The sequence below is a fragment of the Leptonychotes weddellii genome, chromosome 3, assembly GCF_054177405.1.
Source record: "Leptonychotes weddellii isolate Sample4059 chromosome 3, ASM5417740v2, whole genome shotgun sequence".
In the NCBI taxonomy this organism is placed as follows: Eukaryota; Metazoa; Chordata; class Mammalia; order Carnivora; family Phocidae; genus Leptonychotes; species Leptonychotes weddellii.
Genome location: NC_138371.1, coordinates 99,245,480 through 99,260,527, shown reverse-complemented (window position 1 = coordinate 99,260,527; position 15,048 = coordinate 99,245,480). Strand labels below are relative to the sequence as shown.

Sequence of the window (15,048 nt, the reverse complement as noted above, 5' to 3'; positions counted from 1 at the left end):
TTTAACTTGATTACCTCTGTAAAGACCCTATTTCCATCAAGGTCACATTCCGAGGTACTGGAGATTAGGACCTCAAAATATCTTCTTGGGGTGAAACAAACCCATTACAGTCTCACCCTCTGGCTCCTAAGAATTTATATCCTTCCCACATGGAAAATACAGCCAATCACAACATCTCCCAGTCTTCATCATTCTAGCATCCCCTCTAAGGCCAGTATTTCATCCACACACCACCAACTCAACTCTCATTTAAGTCATCCAAATCAGTTATGGGGAAGACCTGGGGTAAGAGTCATGCTGGAGCAAGATTCCTTTCCATCTGGGAACCTCTGAAACCAGACTAGTGATCTGCTTCCAGAACATGAACGTTTCCATTCCAGAAGGGACAGGGCAGGAGGAAAAGGGGGGCATGGGTCCCAAGCAAGTATGAAACCTAGCAGGGCAAGTTCCACTAGATTTTAAGACTTGAGAAGAATCTTCACAATCTCCATGCTGTGTTCTGAGGAGCCTGCTGGCGTGGTGACTTTGCCCCTCACAACCAAGGAATGACCCGAAGACTCAGCAGACTTGCATCCTGGGCCTGTCCCCTCTGGGGGGCCTCTGAGCTGCCCTCAAATCATTCTTCCCTCTTCTTGAAGGATAACAGGTCTACAGCCAAATAGTTCTATCAGTTCTTTTCCTGCCTACAGAATCACAAAAGTCTGACAGCCTGTTTTTCATCCCATTTCTATCCCCTTCCAAGCCATCAGCATTTCTGCTGAGATAGTTTACTGGGTCCATGGATCACAAGCCTAATGTCTTTAGCAAATGGTTGTCCAGCCACAGCCTTTGTGTTTTCTCCAGAGCATACTTTCTCATTATTTGCGATACCGATAGGCTGAGCATTTTACAAATCTTCAAATTCTAATTCCTTTTTGCTTCACAATTCCTTCTTCAATTTATCTTTTTCCTCTCACATTTTACTATTAGCAGGCCACACCTTCAACCTTTGCTAAATATCCAACTTCATTGCTTATAAGTTCTACCTTCCACCCAAAAGAACACAATGCAGCCAAGTTCTCTGCAGCTTTGTAACAAGGATCACCTTTCCTGCAGTTTCCAATTCATCTTCCTCATTTCCCTCTGAACCTCACCAGAATCACATTTAACGTCTATATTTCTATCAATAGGCAATCTAGGCTTTTTCTATCCTGCATCTCAAAATTCCCCCATCCTTTACCCATTACCCAATTCTAAAGCCACTCCCACATTTTTATTTAAAAATATTTAAAATTGAAATATAGTTGACAGAAAATATATTAGTTTCAGGTGTACAACATAGTGATTCAATAATTCTATACATTATGAAATGCTCACCATGATAAGTGTAGTTACCATCTGTCAGCATACAGAGTTATTACAGTGTTACTGACTATATTCCCTGTTGACTTTTCATTCCTGGGACTTATTTCTTTATAGCTGGAAATTTGTACCTCTTAATCCCCTTCAACTATGTTGCCCGCCCACCCCCACCCACTCTGCTCTGTCAATCACTAGTTCTCTGTATTTATGGGTCTGTTTCTGTTTTTCTTGGTTCATTTGTTTTGTTTTTCAGATTCTGCATATAAGTAAAATCATAAGGGGTTTGTCTTTTTCTGTCTTATTGTACTTAGCATAACACCCTCTAGGTCCCATATTTAGGTATTTGTTACAGCAGCACCTCACTTCCCTTTACCAAAATCTGTATTAGGGTTCTCCAGAGAGGCAAAACTTCTGTGTTGCAGAATTCCTTTTTCCTTGGGAAACCTGTTTTTCTCTTGGGGTCTTCACTGAATGGATGCGGCCCACCCACGTTATTCTGCTTTACTTAAAGTCTACTGCTTGTAAATGTTAATTATATCTAAAAACTAACTTAATTAACAACATCTAAGCTGGTGTTTGACCAAACAACTGGACACCATAATCTAGCCAGGTTGACACACAAAATGAACCATCACAGGGATTGAGCAAATAAACTAGTATATCCATACAGTGGAACGCTTCACCATGTATTATTACTGATTAAAAGAAAGCAAGTTACATGAGATGTATAGTATGATCCCACTTTTTACTTAAAAATAGTTAGAAAAAGGGCACCTGGGTGGCTCAGTCGTTAAGCATCTGCCTTCGGCTCAGGTCATGATCCCAGGGTCCTGGGATCGAGCCCCGCATCGGGCTCCCTGCTCAGCGGGAAGACTGCTTCTCCCTCTCCCACTCCCCCTGCTTGTGTTCCCTCTCTGGCTATGTCTCTTTGTCAAATAAATAAATAAAATCTTTAAAAAAAATAGAAAAAATATCAGGAGGATATATATGTCACTCAAGTGGTGGAGTTATGAGTGGTTATTATTTGTGCTTATATGTAATTTTTAAACTTCTGTGATAAATGTAGGTGTTCTTTCATATTATAAAATACCCCCCCAGCTTAATTGAGATATAATTAACATATAACATTATGTAAGCTTGAGAAATACGATCTGTTGACCTGATACATTTATATATTGCAATATGATTACCGCCAAAGCATTATCCATTATATCACATGGCTTCCATTTCTTTATTTTGGTGAGAACATTAAGATTTACCGTCTTAGCAACTTTCAAGCCTATAATACAGTATTATCAACCATAATCACTATCCTATAGATTAGCTCCCTAGAACTAATTTATTTTCTAACGAAATATTATTACTTGACTCCCTATTTCCTCCACCCCCTCGGCCCCTGGTAACCACCACTACTCTGTTTCTATGAGTCCAGATATTTTTTAGATTTCACTTATAAGTGACATCATACAGTATTTGTATTTCTCCATCTGACTTCCCTTAGCATAATGCCCTCACAGTCCATCCATTTTGTCATAAATGTCAGGATTTTCCTCTTTCTCATGGCTATTTCATTGTATATATACATGCACCACATCTTCTTTATATATTCATACATTGACAAACACTTAGGTTGTTTTCATATCTTGGCTATAGTGAATAATCCTGCAGTAAACATGGGAGTGCAGATATTTCTTTGAGACCCTGTTTTCATTTCCTTAGAATAATACCCAGAAGTGAGATTGCTGGATCACATGGTAGTTCTATTTTTTATTTTTTAGGTACCTCCATACTGTTTTCCATAGTGGCTGCTCCAATTTATGTTCCCACCAACAGTGCACCAGAATTCCCTTTTCTCCACATCCTTGCTAACATCTGTTATATCTTATAGCCATTCTAACAGGTGTGGGGTGATAGCTCTTTGGGGTTTTAACTTGCATTTCCTTGATGATTAGTGATGTTGAGCATCTTTTCATATGTCAGTTGACCATTTGTATGACTTCTTCGGAAAAATATTCAGTTCTTCTGCCTATTTTTAAATTGGATTGTTTATTTTTATGCTATAGGGTTGAGTTTATGCTATTGAGTTTTTAAAATCTATTTTGGGATAGTAACCATTTATCAAATATATAGTTTGAAAATATTTCCTCCCATTTCAAAAATTGCCTTCTCATTTTGTGATCGTTTCTTTTGCTATGCAGAAACTTTTTAGTTTATTGTAGTCCCATTTATTTATTTTTGCCTTTGTTGCTTGTGCTTTTGGTATCACATCCAAAAATTGTTGCCAAGAACAATGTCAAGGAGTTTTTCCCCTATGTTTTCTTTTAGGAGTTATATATGGTCTCAGATCTAATATTTAAGCCTTTAATCCACTTAGAGTTGATTTTTGTGAGTAGTGTAAGATAGGGGTCCAATTTCATTCATTTGCATGTTATTGTCCAGTTTCTCCAACACCATTTATTGAAGAGGTTATGCTTTCCCCATTGAGTATTCTTGTGAAATATTAGTTCACAAAATATTTTAACTATGAAAATGTTAGATTAGCCATTCTTCCTCATCACTTCCTTCACTAAAATTAAGCAAGTTTGGCAGTAAGAACTTTAAAAAAGGCCATATATTTAACCCAGTATTTCTATTTCTCAGAACTTGACTTGGGAAAATAATCTAAGATACAGTTAAAGATTTATATCCAATGATACTCATCACAGAACTACTTATATAATAGGATAAATTGTCACTACTCCAATGCCCCCAAATTAGGGCTTGGCTAAATAAATCATGATATTGTGATACCATGAAAAATTAAAGTCATTAAACACTCATTCTAACAAAGGATGAAAAAAGCTTGTTAGGATTATAAAATTGTATGTCCAAATAACATCTTCACGGAGTAAAAACACCTACTTGCAGAAAAAAAAAGCCTGGAAGAAAATAAACCGAAATGTAAATAGCTAGGGGTGGTATTATGTATGATTTAAATAGTCTTTGCAATGCTTTTCTCTGTTTTCCAAGATTTTTACATGGCATGTAGTACTTGAATCAGATGGAAAATAGAAAAGTGGAAAATCCAGTTTTAAAGCTATGGTTCCTCCACTTCTTGAGTGAAATTCATTTAGAGCAGGGACCAAAAAACTCTTCAATTTACTGAAAGCCATTTAGCAGAGAACTGATCTCTACATTGCAAATTCTATGGCTGAATCTCAGTCTTCAATTTGCTCAGCTGATCAGCAGCATCTAATACAGCTGATCACTTCCTCTACCCTGAAATGCTGTCAAATGAAAGCAGGACTTCCAGGTCTCCTTATTTCGCTACCTCTCTGCTCCTTGACTGGTGTTGCCTCAGTTCTCCACCTTCCAGCTTCTTCACTGTGAAATGTATCCCAAACTTTTCTTTACCTACATTCATTCCCTAGGCAGCCTCCATCAGTTCTATAGCTTTAGTACCATACATATGTTGACAATTCCCAAACTTTATTTCTAGGTCCCTGAGCTTCAGGCTTACATCCAACTGCCTTCTTGACATTTTATTTAATTGTCTATTAGCACACTGCTAGGGACAGAAAGAATTGTATTCTCCCCCAAACCCATATGTTGAAGCCCTAACTGAAATTGTGAACTGTATTTGGAGACAGAACCTGTAAGGAAGTGATAAAATTTAAACGAAGTCATAAGGGTGGAGCCCTAATCTGGAAGAGCTGGGGTCCTTATGTGAAGAGGAAGAGACACCAGAGTTCTTGCCCTTTCCTCAACCCCACAGTGAGGACACAGCAAGAAAGCAAGAAGGTGGTAATCTGCAAGCCAGGAAGAGAGCAGGACATTGATCTTGGACTTCCAACCTCCAGAGTTGTGGGAAAATAAATTTCTGTTAAGTCACACAGTCTGTGACATTTTATTATGGCACTCAAGTGGACTAATACAGCCACTTACAATTCAGTATGTTTAAAACCACCCTTCAAACCTGTACCTTCTTTAAGGTACATCATTTTTACAGTTGCCAAAGCCAAAAATCTTAGAGTTATCCTTTACTCCTCTCTCTCACTTTGCATATACTGTCAGTCAGCAACTCCCACTCTACCTTCAAAAAATTCAGACTGGAACCACTGTTCATCACCTTTACCCCTACCACCCTGGTAAAGCCAGCATTTCTCAAGTGGAGTGCTGCAATCATTGCCCTTGACCTTGTAAAGGCTATCTTCAACACAGCAGCTAGTGTAGATTGACTTTTTAATATTGAATCAAATTGTCATTTCTCTGCTCAAAAATCTCTAACAGTTTCCTATTTCATAATAAAATTCAAAGTTTTTGCAAGAGCCTACAAAGCTCTACATCAGTGGTTCTCAAACCTGACCATCAGCATCTTGTGGAGGACAAGACTGTGGTGTCCCTAGAGTTTTGATTCAATAGGTCTGGGGTGGGGTCTGATACTTTGCATTTGTGCCTCTATTCAGTTTGAACGTTTCCGTCTGATGTTGATGCAGCCAGGGGACCTCGCTTTGAGAACCACTAAACTACATGTACAGTACTGGGTACTGAGTCTTCTCCCCCACTTCTTGCAGCCACACTGCTCCCCTCCCAGCTTCCTGTTAGAGGTCAAACCTGTGTGGTGGAGTCCTGGGCTCACACTGCTTCTCCCTTGGGATTTACGTAGGACACTGCCTCGCTTTTTCAGAGCTTTTGCTCGAATAATGCCACTCGAGAGAGGTATTCTTTTTTTTTTTTTTCCTGGGAACTCTCCTGATTTATTTTTTTCATTTTTAAAAATTTAGATTCAATTAACATAATGTAGTATTTGTTTCAGGGGTACAGGTGATTCATCAGTCTTATGTAATACCCAGTGCTCATTACAACACATACCTTCCCCAATGTCCATTACCCAGTTACCCCAGAGAGAGGCACTCTGAGGTCACTCTATTTAGAATGGCACTGCTTGTCACTCTGGGCCCTGTTTTATTTCTTCTTGGAGCTCTTAACGCCGTTATCTGTTTACGGCCCACATCTCTTTCAGAATTTAAGTTCCAGGCGGCCAGGGCCTTACTTTGTCCACTGTCCTACCCCAGCGGCTAAAAACAGTGCCTGGACTTCCATAAACATGCTCAATAAATATTTCATTGACTGACTACAGGAAGGAATGGGAGCGAAAAACGGGCTCCGACAGGAGCACACCACGGACGAAACGCAGTCCCAAGGTTCGCTCGCCCACCGTGCGACCGGGAGCTCAGAGGCGGGACTTCCTGTGTGCTTGCCGAAAGAGCTTCCGGTGTGAAGCGGAAGTCCCCCTGGGAGCAGCCGCCGCGGAGACCCGTGGCACCGGCTGTTTGGTGCTGTCGCTGCCATGGGCAAAAGAGACCGGGGGGACCGCGGTGAGACGTGGCGCGGGCGCGCTGGGGCCTGCCTGCGTTCGCCGTCCCCATCGTCCTGTGTCGTAGCTCCTCCGGGTTTCTCAGCGGCTGCCGATCCCACAGTGTCTCGCGCGCGGCCTGTACATGCTGTCGCGACAGGCCGCTGGGCCAGGGGCGATCCTTGACCTTTGGTCGCCCTGTGTCGTGGGCCGGGTGGGAAGCATTTGAGGGAGGGCATGCCAGCGGCACGCAGGTGGCTCTTGGCTAGGAGTGTGCGGCGTTTGTGAAATACGGCTGCTGCCAGGCTTCCTCGAAATGCCGCTAGGAGGGAGCCCTAGGTTCCTCCTGCTGGGCTCACTTCTGTATCCGTATCTGCAGATAAGAAGAAGTCCAAGAAGCGGCACTACGAGGATGAAGAAGATGATGAAGACGACGTCCCTGGGAACGACTCTCAGGAAGCGGTCCCCTCGGCGGCCGGGAAGCAGGTGGATGAGTCCGGCACCAAAGTGGATGAATATGGAGCCAAGGACTACAGGCTGCAGATGCCGCTGAAGGACGACCACACCTCGAGGCCTCTCTAGGTGGTAAGCATACCCTCAGCTAGGGCAGGACCGAGAGTTTGTGGACCCAAAATAGAAATGCAGGGTACCACTCTCTGGAGCTGGCCGGAAGAGAGCTTTCATACATACTGGTTGAGCAGCCCAAGATAGGAATGAGCAGGTGTGGCACACATGTGCTGGCTAGACTTGGGCTGCCTTCATCTCCAGCCCTTCCTCTTACTCACCTTCCCTCCATTTCTACCGCCTGCATGGAAATACTTTTTTATTTATCGAATAAATGCCATTTACTATGTATTATTTTAATTCTCCATTTAAAAAATTAATGGGAGTTATGTATTTGCTAGGCAGCTCTTTTGCTCAACTTGAAGTAATTAATACTCTACCTTCATTTGAAACCTGGCCAAAAGGTACTTTGAGGATAGCCAATAAGGTGGGCTTTCCCTGTGAAGAATAGTGGGAAGCAGCTCCTGACTTTGGAAACCTGTCCTTGTCTCTCCATTCCTTGTATCTGATTAAAGTAACAGGTCTCACGGTTGGCCGAAGGAGTGCTTACAAAAACTTTTAAGTTTAGTGTTAAAGACTTTTTGGGCAGCTTCTCTTTTCTGGATAATGATCTGGGAAAGAGTCTAATAGTCTTTACAACTCATTAATTTCTTTGTCTGTTGTGTCCATTTGGTGTTTCTTAGGCTCCTGATGGCCACATCTTCTTAGAAGCCTTCTCTCCAGTTTACAAATATGCTCAAGACTTCCTGGTGGCCATCGCAGAGCCAGTGTGCCGACCAACCCACGTGCATGAGTACAAACTAACTGCCTACTCCCTGTATGCAGCTGTCAGTGTTGGGTTGCAAACCAGTGACATCACTGAGTACCTCAGGAAGCTCAGCAAGACGGGAGTCCCTGATGGAATTATTCAGTTTATTAAGGCAAGTGGGGGCTAAGGCCAGCTCTTTTGCCTTCCTTGTTAACGTAGTAATAGTGGAGACAGATGCTGCACTCTGTCAGCCTGTGGCAGTCATGAAAATGCCATTCAGATCTCATGTGGGGAGCTCGCATAACTGATTACCCCAGCTCCTGCTCTTCTGGATCCAGCGTGGTGTTCTTGCTGAGGCCACACGTCCCATGAGCTGCTCTGAGACAATGGATACTAGCGCACTGGCGATACTAATTCAGCCCTTTTGGCCAGGGTTATTTGGGAATGCAGCCGAAAGGTAATGGTGTTTTGGACTGAATTTTGGTCCCCTCCAAAATTCATACGCTGAAGCCGTAACCCCTAATGTGATTGTATTTGGAATGAGGAAATAATTAAGTTTAAATGAGGTCACAGGAGTGGGGCCCTGATCCAGTAGGATTAGCATCCTTTTAAGAAGAGTCAGCCAGAAAGCTCACATGCTCTCTTTCTCTTCGTGTGTGCACAAGGAAGAGGTCATAGGAGCACATGGTGAAAAGGTAGCCAGGAAGAGAGCCTTAATTAGAAACTAATCACTGGCTTCTTGATTGTGGACTTGTAGAAATGTTTCTGTTGTTAAATCTCCCAGTCTCTGGTGGTCTGTATGGCAGCTGAGTAGACTAATATAACTGGTAAACTGTCTAGGGCTGAATACCTACATGGGACCAATAGTCAACAATTTCTGTTTGGGAATGTCAAAAAGAACTTCCAAGTGTTGAGGTGGCTAGGGTTCCATATGAAGAGCAGTTGAACATGCTTGGGTTTGTCCTGAGAGGTGAATGCCATTCAGAAGAGATGGACAGTGAGTTTGTTGCCCTTGGCTGATCTAAAGGGAGTTGGATTCAGACCGCCAAATCTGGAGTGGCAGGTGAGTGCCACAGGCATCCAGTACAGTAGAGCATCCAATCTCAGAGAAGCTGACAGGAGCCCTGGTGAGAGTTCTCTCTTCTTGTGATGTGGAAAGATGCCCAGGGAGAAGTCCTGCACCTTGCTGGAATGAACCCTGCATCAGTGCACTAGCTGTGCTCAGTCTTGGCCGGGAGCTGCCTGCAGGAATGTAGGTGTTGGTACAGTGCAGTGCTAGATTCAGAGGGCAGCAGCAGGGGCAGGCCGCGGCCCGAGATCTGAGTGGCGAATTTCCATGGCCACCACACAACCTCTGCTGCATTCCATCCTAAAGATTGTTGGGCACCTGGAAGATTTTAGCTGTATTCTCTTCCATCAAGAAACTTAGATTCTAGTTGGGGAAATAGGACCATTGGTGAGCAGGCCGGGAGGCTTTCCATTTAATTTAGGCAACCATTACGGAGCCCTTACTCTGTGCCAGCTTTGTACTGGGGGCTGTAATAATGCTGGTGTGGCTGGATGAACCGTTGGGTTAGGATGGGGCCTGTGGGAATGGAGAAGAAAGGGGAAGGGGAAAGAAAGATTTTACATAGCATTTTATAAATCAAGGGATGTGTATCAGAGCCAGGCAAGAGCAAGGTTTTACTTTCAAAAGTAGAGATTAATAAGAAAAAGCTCAATTTAGGCAGACCTGACCTCTTTAGGGTTGCATGTTGGGCTTTCCTAAAGTAAAATGAGCTCTTCACTTGGTAAGTAGTAAGCCGTGCCCAGTAATGAATGTGTCCTGAGTGAGCCGCGCATTGCTAATCGTGCCTGTTTGATGTCACTCCTTGCAGTTGTGTACTGTCAGCTATGGAAAAGTCAAGCTGGTCCTGAAGCACAACAGGTAAGGGATTCTGTGATAGACTGGCCCGAGGCATTTTCACCCTGTGCACAGAAGGGGGCAAGGAGCTCACGTTTGTGGACTGTCTGCACTAGCACCTACTCCCCTGAGTAAGGGGATAAAAGGAATAAGCAAAGTGAAGTGACCCAGACTGGAGATTTCGTTCACTGGCCACTGTGTTCTCCCTGGCAGTGGAGCTGGGACTCAGACCCCTCCTTATTTGACTTAAAGCAGGGTTTTGCTCCTCATTTGCCATATCTTGGGCCGTAGCTCATAGCTCAGATTTGGCCAAGGCTGTGGGAGAGTAAGAGCAGAGAGGTGTACAAAGCCACTCTTTCCAGACCATCTGATCAAATGAGCAACAGAACCTTCTGGAAATGGTGTACTGGTCAGTAGTCCCCTCCTTCATCCCCTCTTGCAGGTACTTCGTTGAAAGTTCCCACCCTGATGTCATCCAGCATCTTCTCCAGGATCCAGTGATCCGGGAATGCCGCCTGCGGAACTCTGAGGGGGAGGCTACAGAGCTCATCACAGAGACCTTCACCAGCAAGTCTGCTGTAGGTGGCCTCCTGGGTCACCCTTGGGGGTGGGAGCATTTGGGATGTCAGCTCTCTCAGGGGCTGTTAGTTCAGCATTTGCAACCTTGGGACCCTACAGTCTTCTTACAGCTGCAATTCCCCTTGCAACTTTGGCTGTCGTCTGGTAGCAGGAGGGCTCATCATATAGAGCTCCAGATCCTGCCTTTCTTTTACAGATTGCCAAGACTGCTGAAGGCAGTGGTGGGCCTTCTACTTCCCGGGTGACAGACCCACAGGGTAAATCTGACATCCCCACGGACCTGTTTGACTTTTATGAACAAATGGACAAGGATGAAGAAGAAGAAGAAGAGACCCAGACAGTGTCTTTTGAAGTCAAGCAGGTTAGTGCATGTACCCCTGCTTAAGCTGGCCCAGCCCTGCGTGGACTCTGCAGTCTGTGGGAGAGGGGGTCCCCGTCTGTTCCTGTATGCTTTCTCTATTTTGGTGTCTGTGGGCTGTAGCATCGTTCCTCCTAATGGAGTTAGTCCTGCATGTCCTATCCCTCAGGCTGGTGTGGCAGTCTTCACAAGTCCTAGGGAGATATAGGAAATGGCCCCTTGGATTATGTACAGTTTATGAGCATGCTTTGGACTTAAGATTATAAGACCTCTTTCATGCTCACTCCCCAGGAAATGATTGAGGAACTCCAGAAACGTTGCATCCACCTGGAGTACCCTCTGTTGGCAGAATATGACTTCCGGAATGATTCTGTTAACCCTGATATCAACATTGACCTGAAACCCACAGCTGTCCTTAGACCTTATCAGGAGAAGAGCTTGCGGAAGATGTTTGGGAACGGACGTGCCCGTTCTGGGGTCATTGTTCTTCCTTGTGGTAAGTGACACCTGAGTGAAGAAGGTGGGTCAGGCTCCTCCGTCTCGGTCTGACAGCTTCCCCTCACTCTCTTTTGTGTGCCTTTCTCTAAATTACACCTGTGAGCAGTGAAGGTCAGATGATTCCCTCATTCATGACTTAAACATTTGAGTGCCTGCTGTGTGCAGGGCTCTGAGCTCAGCACTGGGGATGCATTGGTAGATAGAACAACACTTCTGACCTCACGGAGCTTGTTTTGGTGGTAGAGGGTAAACAGATCAACTAAGTCAAGTGTCAGATCTTGGGCACTGGAGAAGAGGCAGGGTGAGTGGTTAGACAGTGAGGAGGGGAAGGTGCTATTTTACACACTGGGGCTAGGGTCTCGTTCTTTGCAATCAGTCTTGTGAGTTGTGTGTATATGGGGACTTCCTAGCACAGAAACTTTGCTTGCTTGTTCCTGGATGGCTTATTACAGTGTACACATCCAAGAAAGGCCGTACAGCCCCCCTGGCACCTGTCTGATGTCATTTGTCCTAAGTCATGTCAGGTCCTGGCCAGCATTCTTGGCCACAGGTCACAACAGATTCACCTGGGGGCCCTACTTCAGACTTAAGGAGGTTGGAATCTCCACGGGAGAGGCCTGTGCCTTCAGGTTCTTTCTTTTTTTTTAAATCACCCTGGGTGATTTTGATGCACATGCCTGGTAAAAGAGGAATTGCTGTTTAAAAGGAAGAGCTTGATTTTTATCTTGATCTTCAAATGATGGGTGATAGTAAACTTGGAAGCCCTGGAATTTCGCTTTTGTCTGTGCCAATAGGGTCCGCCTTTCCCATAATCCTGAGCTCTCAGCCCAGCTGCCGTGTACCGAGCCCTCTGTGTGGTCCGTGTGCCCCAGCAGCGCCACCTCCCCATGGCTTGGGCAAGTTGTCCTCAGCTTTCATTTTCTCACGTTCAAAATGGCAAACAATGGGAATGTCTCTCACCTCTGGTTTGTTTGGAGATTTCAGCGTTTGAACAGAATTCATGGAAAATGGTACAGGAGGGCCTGGGACTTGTCTCTTAATTCTCGTGTTTGGCATGAGCTGAGCATGTCTCCTTTTTATAAAGAAGAAAACAGAGGCTCTGGAGCAATAAGTGCCTCACAACATCAGCTGTGAGGATTCACCCAGATTCGTGTGTTGATGAGTCATTCTGTCTGTCTGTGTCCATTGCAACCTGGCCTGGTTTTCATTGCCCTTTGGTTTTGCACAGGTGCTGGGAAGTCCCTGGTTGGCGTGACAGCTGCATGCACTGTGAGAAAGCGCTGTCTGGTGCTGGGCAACTCAGCTGTGTCTGTGGAGCAGTGGAAAGCCCAGTTCAAGATGTGGTCCGCCATCGACGACAGCCAGATCTGCCGCTTCACCTCCGACGCCAAGGACAAGCCCATAGGCTGCTCCATTGCCATTAGCACCTATTCCATGCTGGGTCACACCACCAAAAGGTCCTGGGAGGCTGAGCGAGTCATGGAGTGGCTCAAAACTCAGGAGTGGGGCCTCATGATCCTGGATGAAGTCCATACCATACCAGGTAAGCAGGCTGAGAGCTGAGTTGCCCTCTCATTTCAGAGACAGAAGTTGATTTCCACTTGTTGGGTTGAGGGAAGGACTGCTGTGTAGTACATCCGTCTTGGTAGAAAGGCTTGCTGGGTAGAGGTTTAAAGTCAGTCATAAGCATGTGGGGGTGGGGATGAGGGTGGGTGGTGGATGGGTGTATCCCTTCACAGCTTCCTTAATCATGGGCCCAGCATAGTCTTTCAGAAGATGGTATTTCCCTTCTTCCTCCATCTTACTGTTGCAGCTCCGCTTACCCTTAACCCACTGGTTTGTGGTGCCATGAAAACTGGACCAGGAGCACTGAAGTCCTTGCTGTGGTGGTGTTTGTTTTATTTGAAGCCCAAAGTATTGATTCTTAATATATTACAGAAGCCCTACTTCTCCAAGTGTTGCAAGCAATCTTTTTTTTTTTAAATAACAGCTATATTGATATAATATCCACTGATAAAATCCACCCATTGTAAGTGGACAATTCAAGATTTTTTTTTTTTTTAAAGATTTTATTTATGTATTTGAGACAGAGAGAATGAGAGAGAGAGAGCACATGAGAGGGGGGAGGGTCAGAGGCAGAAGCAGGCTCCCTGCCGAGCAGGGAGCCCGATGCGGGACTCGATCCAGGGACTCCAGGATCATGACCTGAGCTGAAGGCAGTCGCTTAACCAACTGAGCCACCCAGGCGCCCAACAATTCAAGATTTTTAGTTAATTTGTGAACTTGTGCAGCTATCACCATGATCTAGTTTTAGAACCTCTCCCTCATACTCATTTATAGTCAGTGCTTTCACCCCCAGCCCCAGGGGCCATTGAAGTGCTTCCTGTCTCTGTAGATTTGCCTTTTCTGGAAACATCTTATTAACAGAATCATATAATACATATTTTCTTACATGTGCCTGCTTTTACTTCGCATGATGATTTATCGATACTATAACATGTATTGATAGGGTCTTCCCTTTTATTGCTGAGTAGTAGTCTAGGCAAATCTTTTTTGATAAAACAAATGAAGGGGGAGCCCTGATAAATTAAGAAGTGTAAATTAGAGATTTCTCTGAATGAAATGAAATCAGAGGCATTTTCATATATTTGAAATATGGCCAAAGTGGCCCTAGCATCCTTTTTTTTCGGTGCAATGAGAGCCCCTCCAGCACTCCTGGATGTCTGAATATACCTAGAGATGTTCACAGCAAGCCAGGTAGGGATCAGGGGTCTTTCAGGTTGAAGGAACAGGGTGTTAGTCCTGAGGTGGGAGAGTACTTGGCATGGTCCAGCACAGCAAGGTGCCCGTGTGGTGGGAGGGACATAGACGAGAACAATCAAAGCCAAGGTTAGAGAGGGGCAGGCAGGATAGAGTGTGGGCCAAATGCCATAGGACCTCATAGGTCACTGTATGGCCTTTGGCTTGTATTGGGAGTGGGTGGGAAGCCATTTGAGGGATCTGAGCAGAGGGTGACATGATCTGATTTATGGCTATAAAAATACCACCCTCGCTGCTGTGCTGAGAGTAGACTGGAGGAGGCAAGGGTAGAAGCGGTGGGGTGGGTACCAGCAAGAGTAAGAATAAAGGTAATCTACTTCTGGATGTACTGTGAGGGTGAAGCTGACCGGCTGGATGTGGGATCTGAGAGAAAGAGAAATGAAGGACAACTGTAAATTTTTTGGCTTTAGTAATTGGAAGGAAGGAGTGGCCATTAATTGAGATGTTGAAAGCCATAGAGGGAAGGTGAGGCTTTAAACACATGCATTTGATTGCCAGTTGGACATTCTGGTAGTGGCAAAGATGTTAGTAAATGGGCAAAAGACAAGAATAGACATTTCACCGAAGAGAATGTACAGATGCCAAGAAGCATCGGAAGAGATGTTCCGTATCATTAGCCCTGAGGGAAATGCAAATTAATACCAGGAGATGAGATGCCGCTACACACCCATCACAGTGGCTACAATGGAAACTAGTGACAGTAATGAGTACTGACGAGAGGACAGAGCAGCTAGCATGTGTCACCAGGGGAATCGCAAAATGTACGGTCACTGTGGAAAAGTTGGGCAGTTCCTTAGAAAATTGCCATATGACTCAGCAGGCGCACCCCTGGGCATTCATCCTAGAGAATGAAAACTCAGGTTTACACAAAAAGCTGCTCCTGAATGTTTATAGTGGCTCTA

General features: G+C 44.6%; 1 protein-coding gene across 1 annotated transcript in view; it reads left to right on the top strand.

The window, feature by feature from the left end:
• The first annotated feature begins 6,543 nt into the window (after window positions 1-6,543).
• ERCC3 (ERCC excision repair 3, TFIIH core complex helicase subunit) overlaps window positions 6,544-15,048 on the top strand; it is a 30,861-nt gene continuing 22,356 nt past the window's right edge. The window contains 8 exon segments of the mRNA XM_006746925.2: window positions 6,544-6,698; window positions 7,056-7,261; window positions 7,924-8,160; window positions 9,866-9,915; window positions 10,334-10,469; window positions 10,667-10,831; window positions 11,120-11,324; window positions 12,555-12,869. Coding sequence (XP_006746988.2) covers window positions 6,671-6,698; window positions 7,056-7,261; window positions 7,924-8,160; window positions 9,866-9,915; window positions 10,334-10,469; window positions 10,667-10,831; window positions 11,120-11,324; window positions 12,555-12,869 — 1,342 coding nt within the window. The 5' untranslated portion in view covers window positions 6,544-6,670.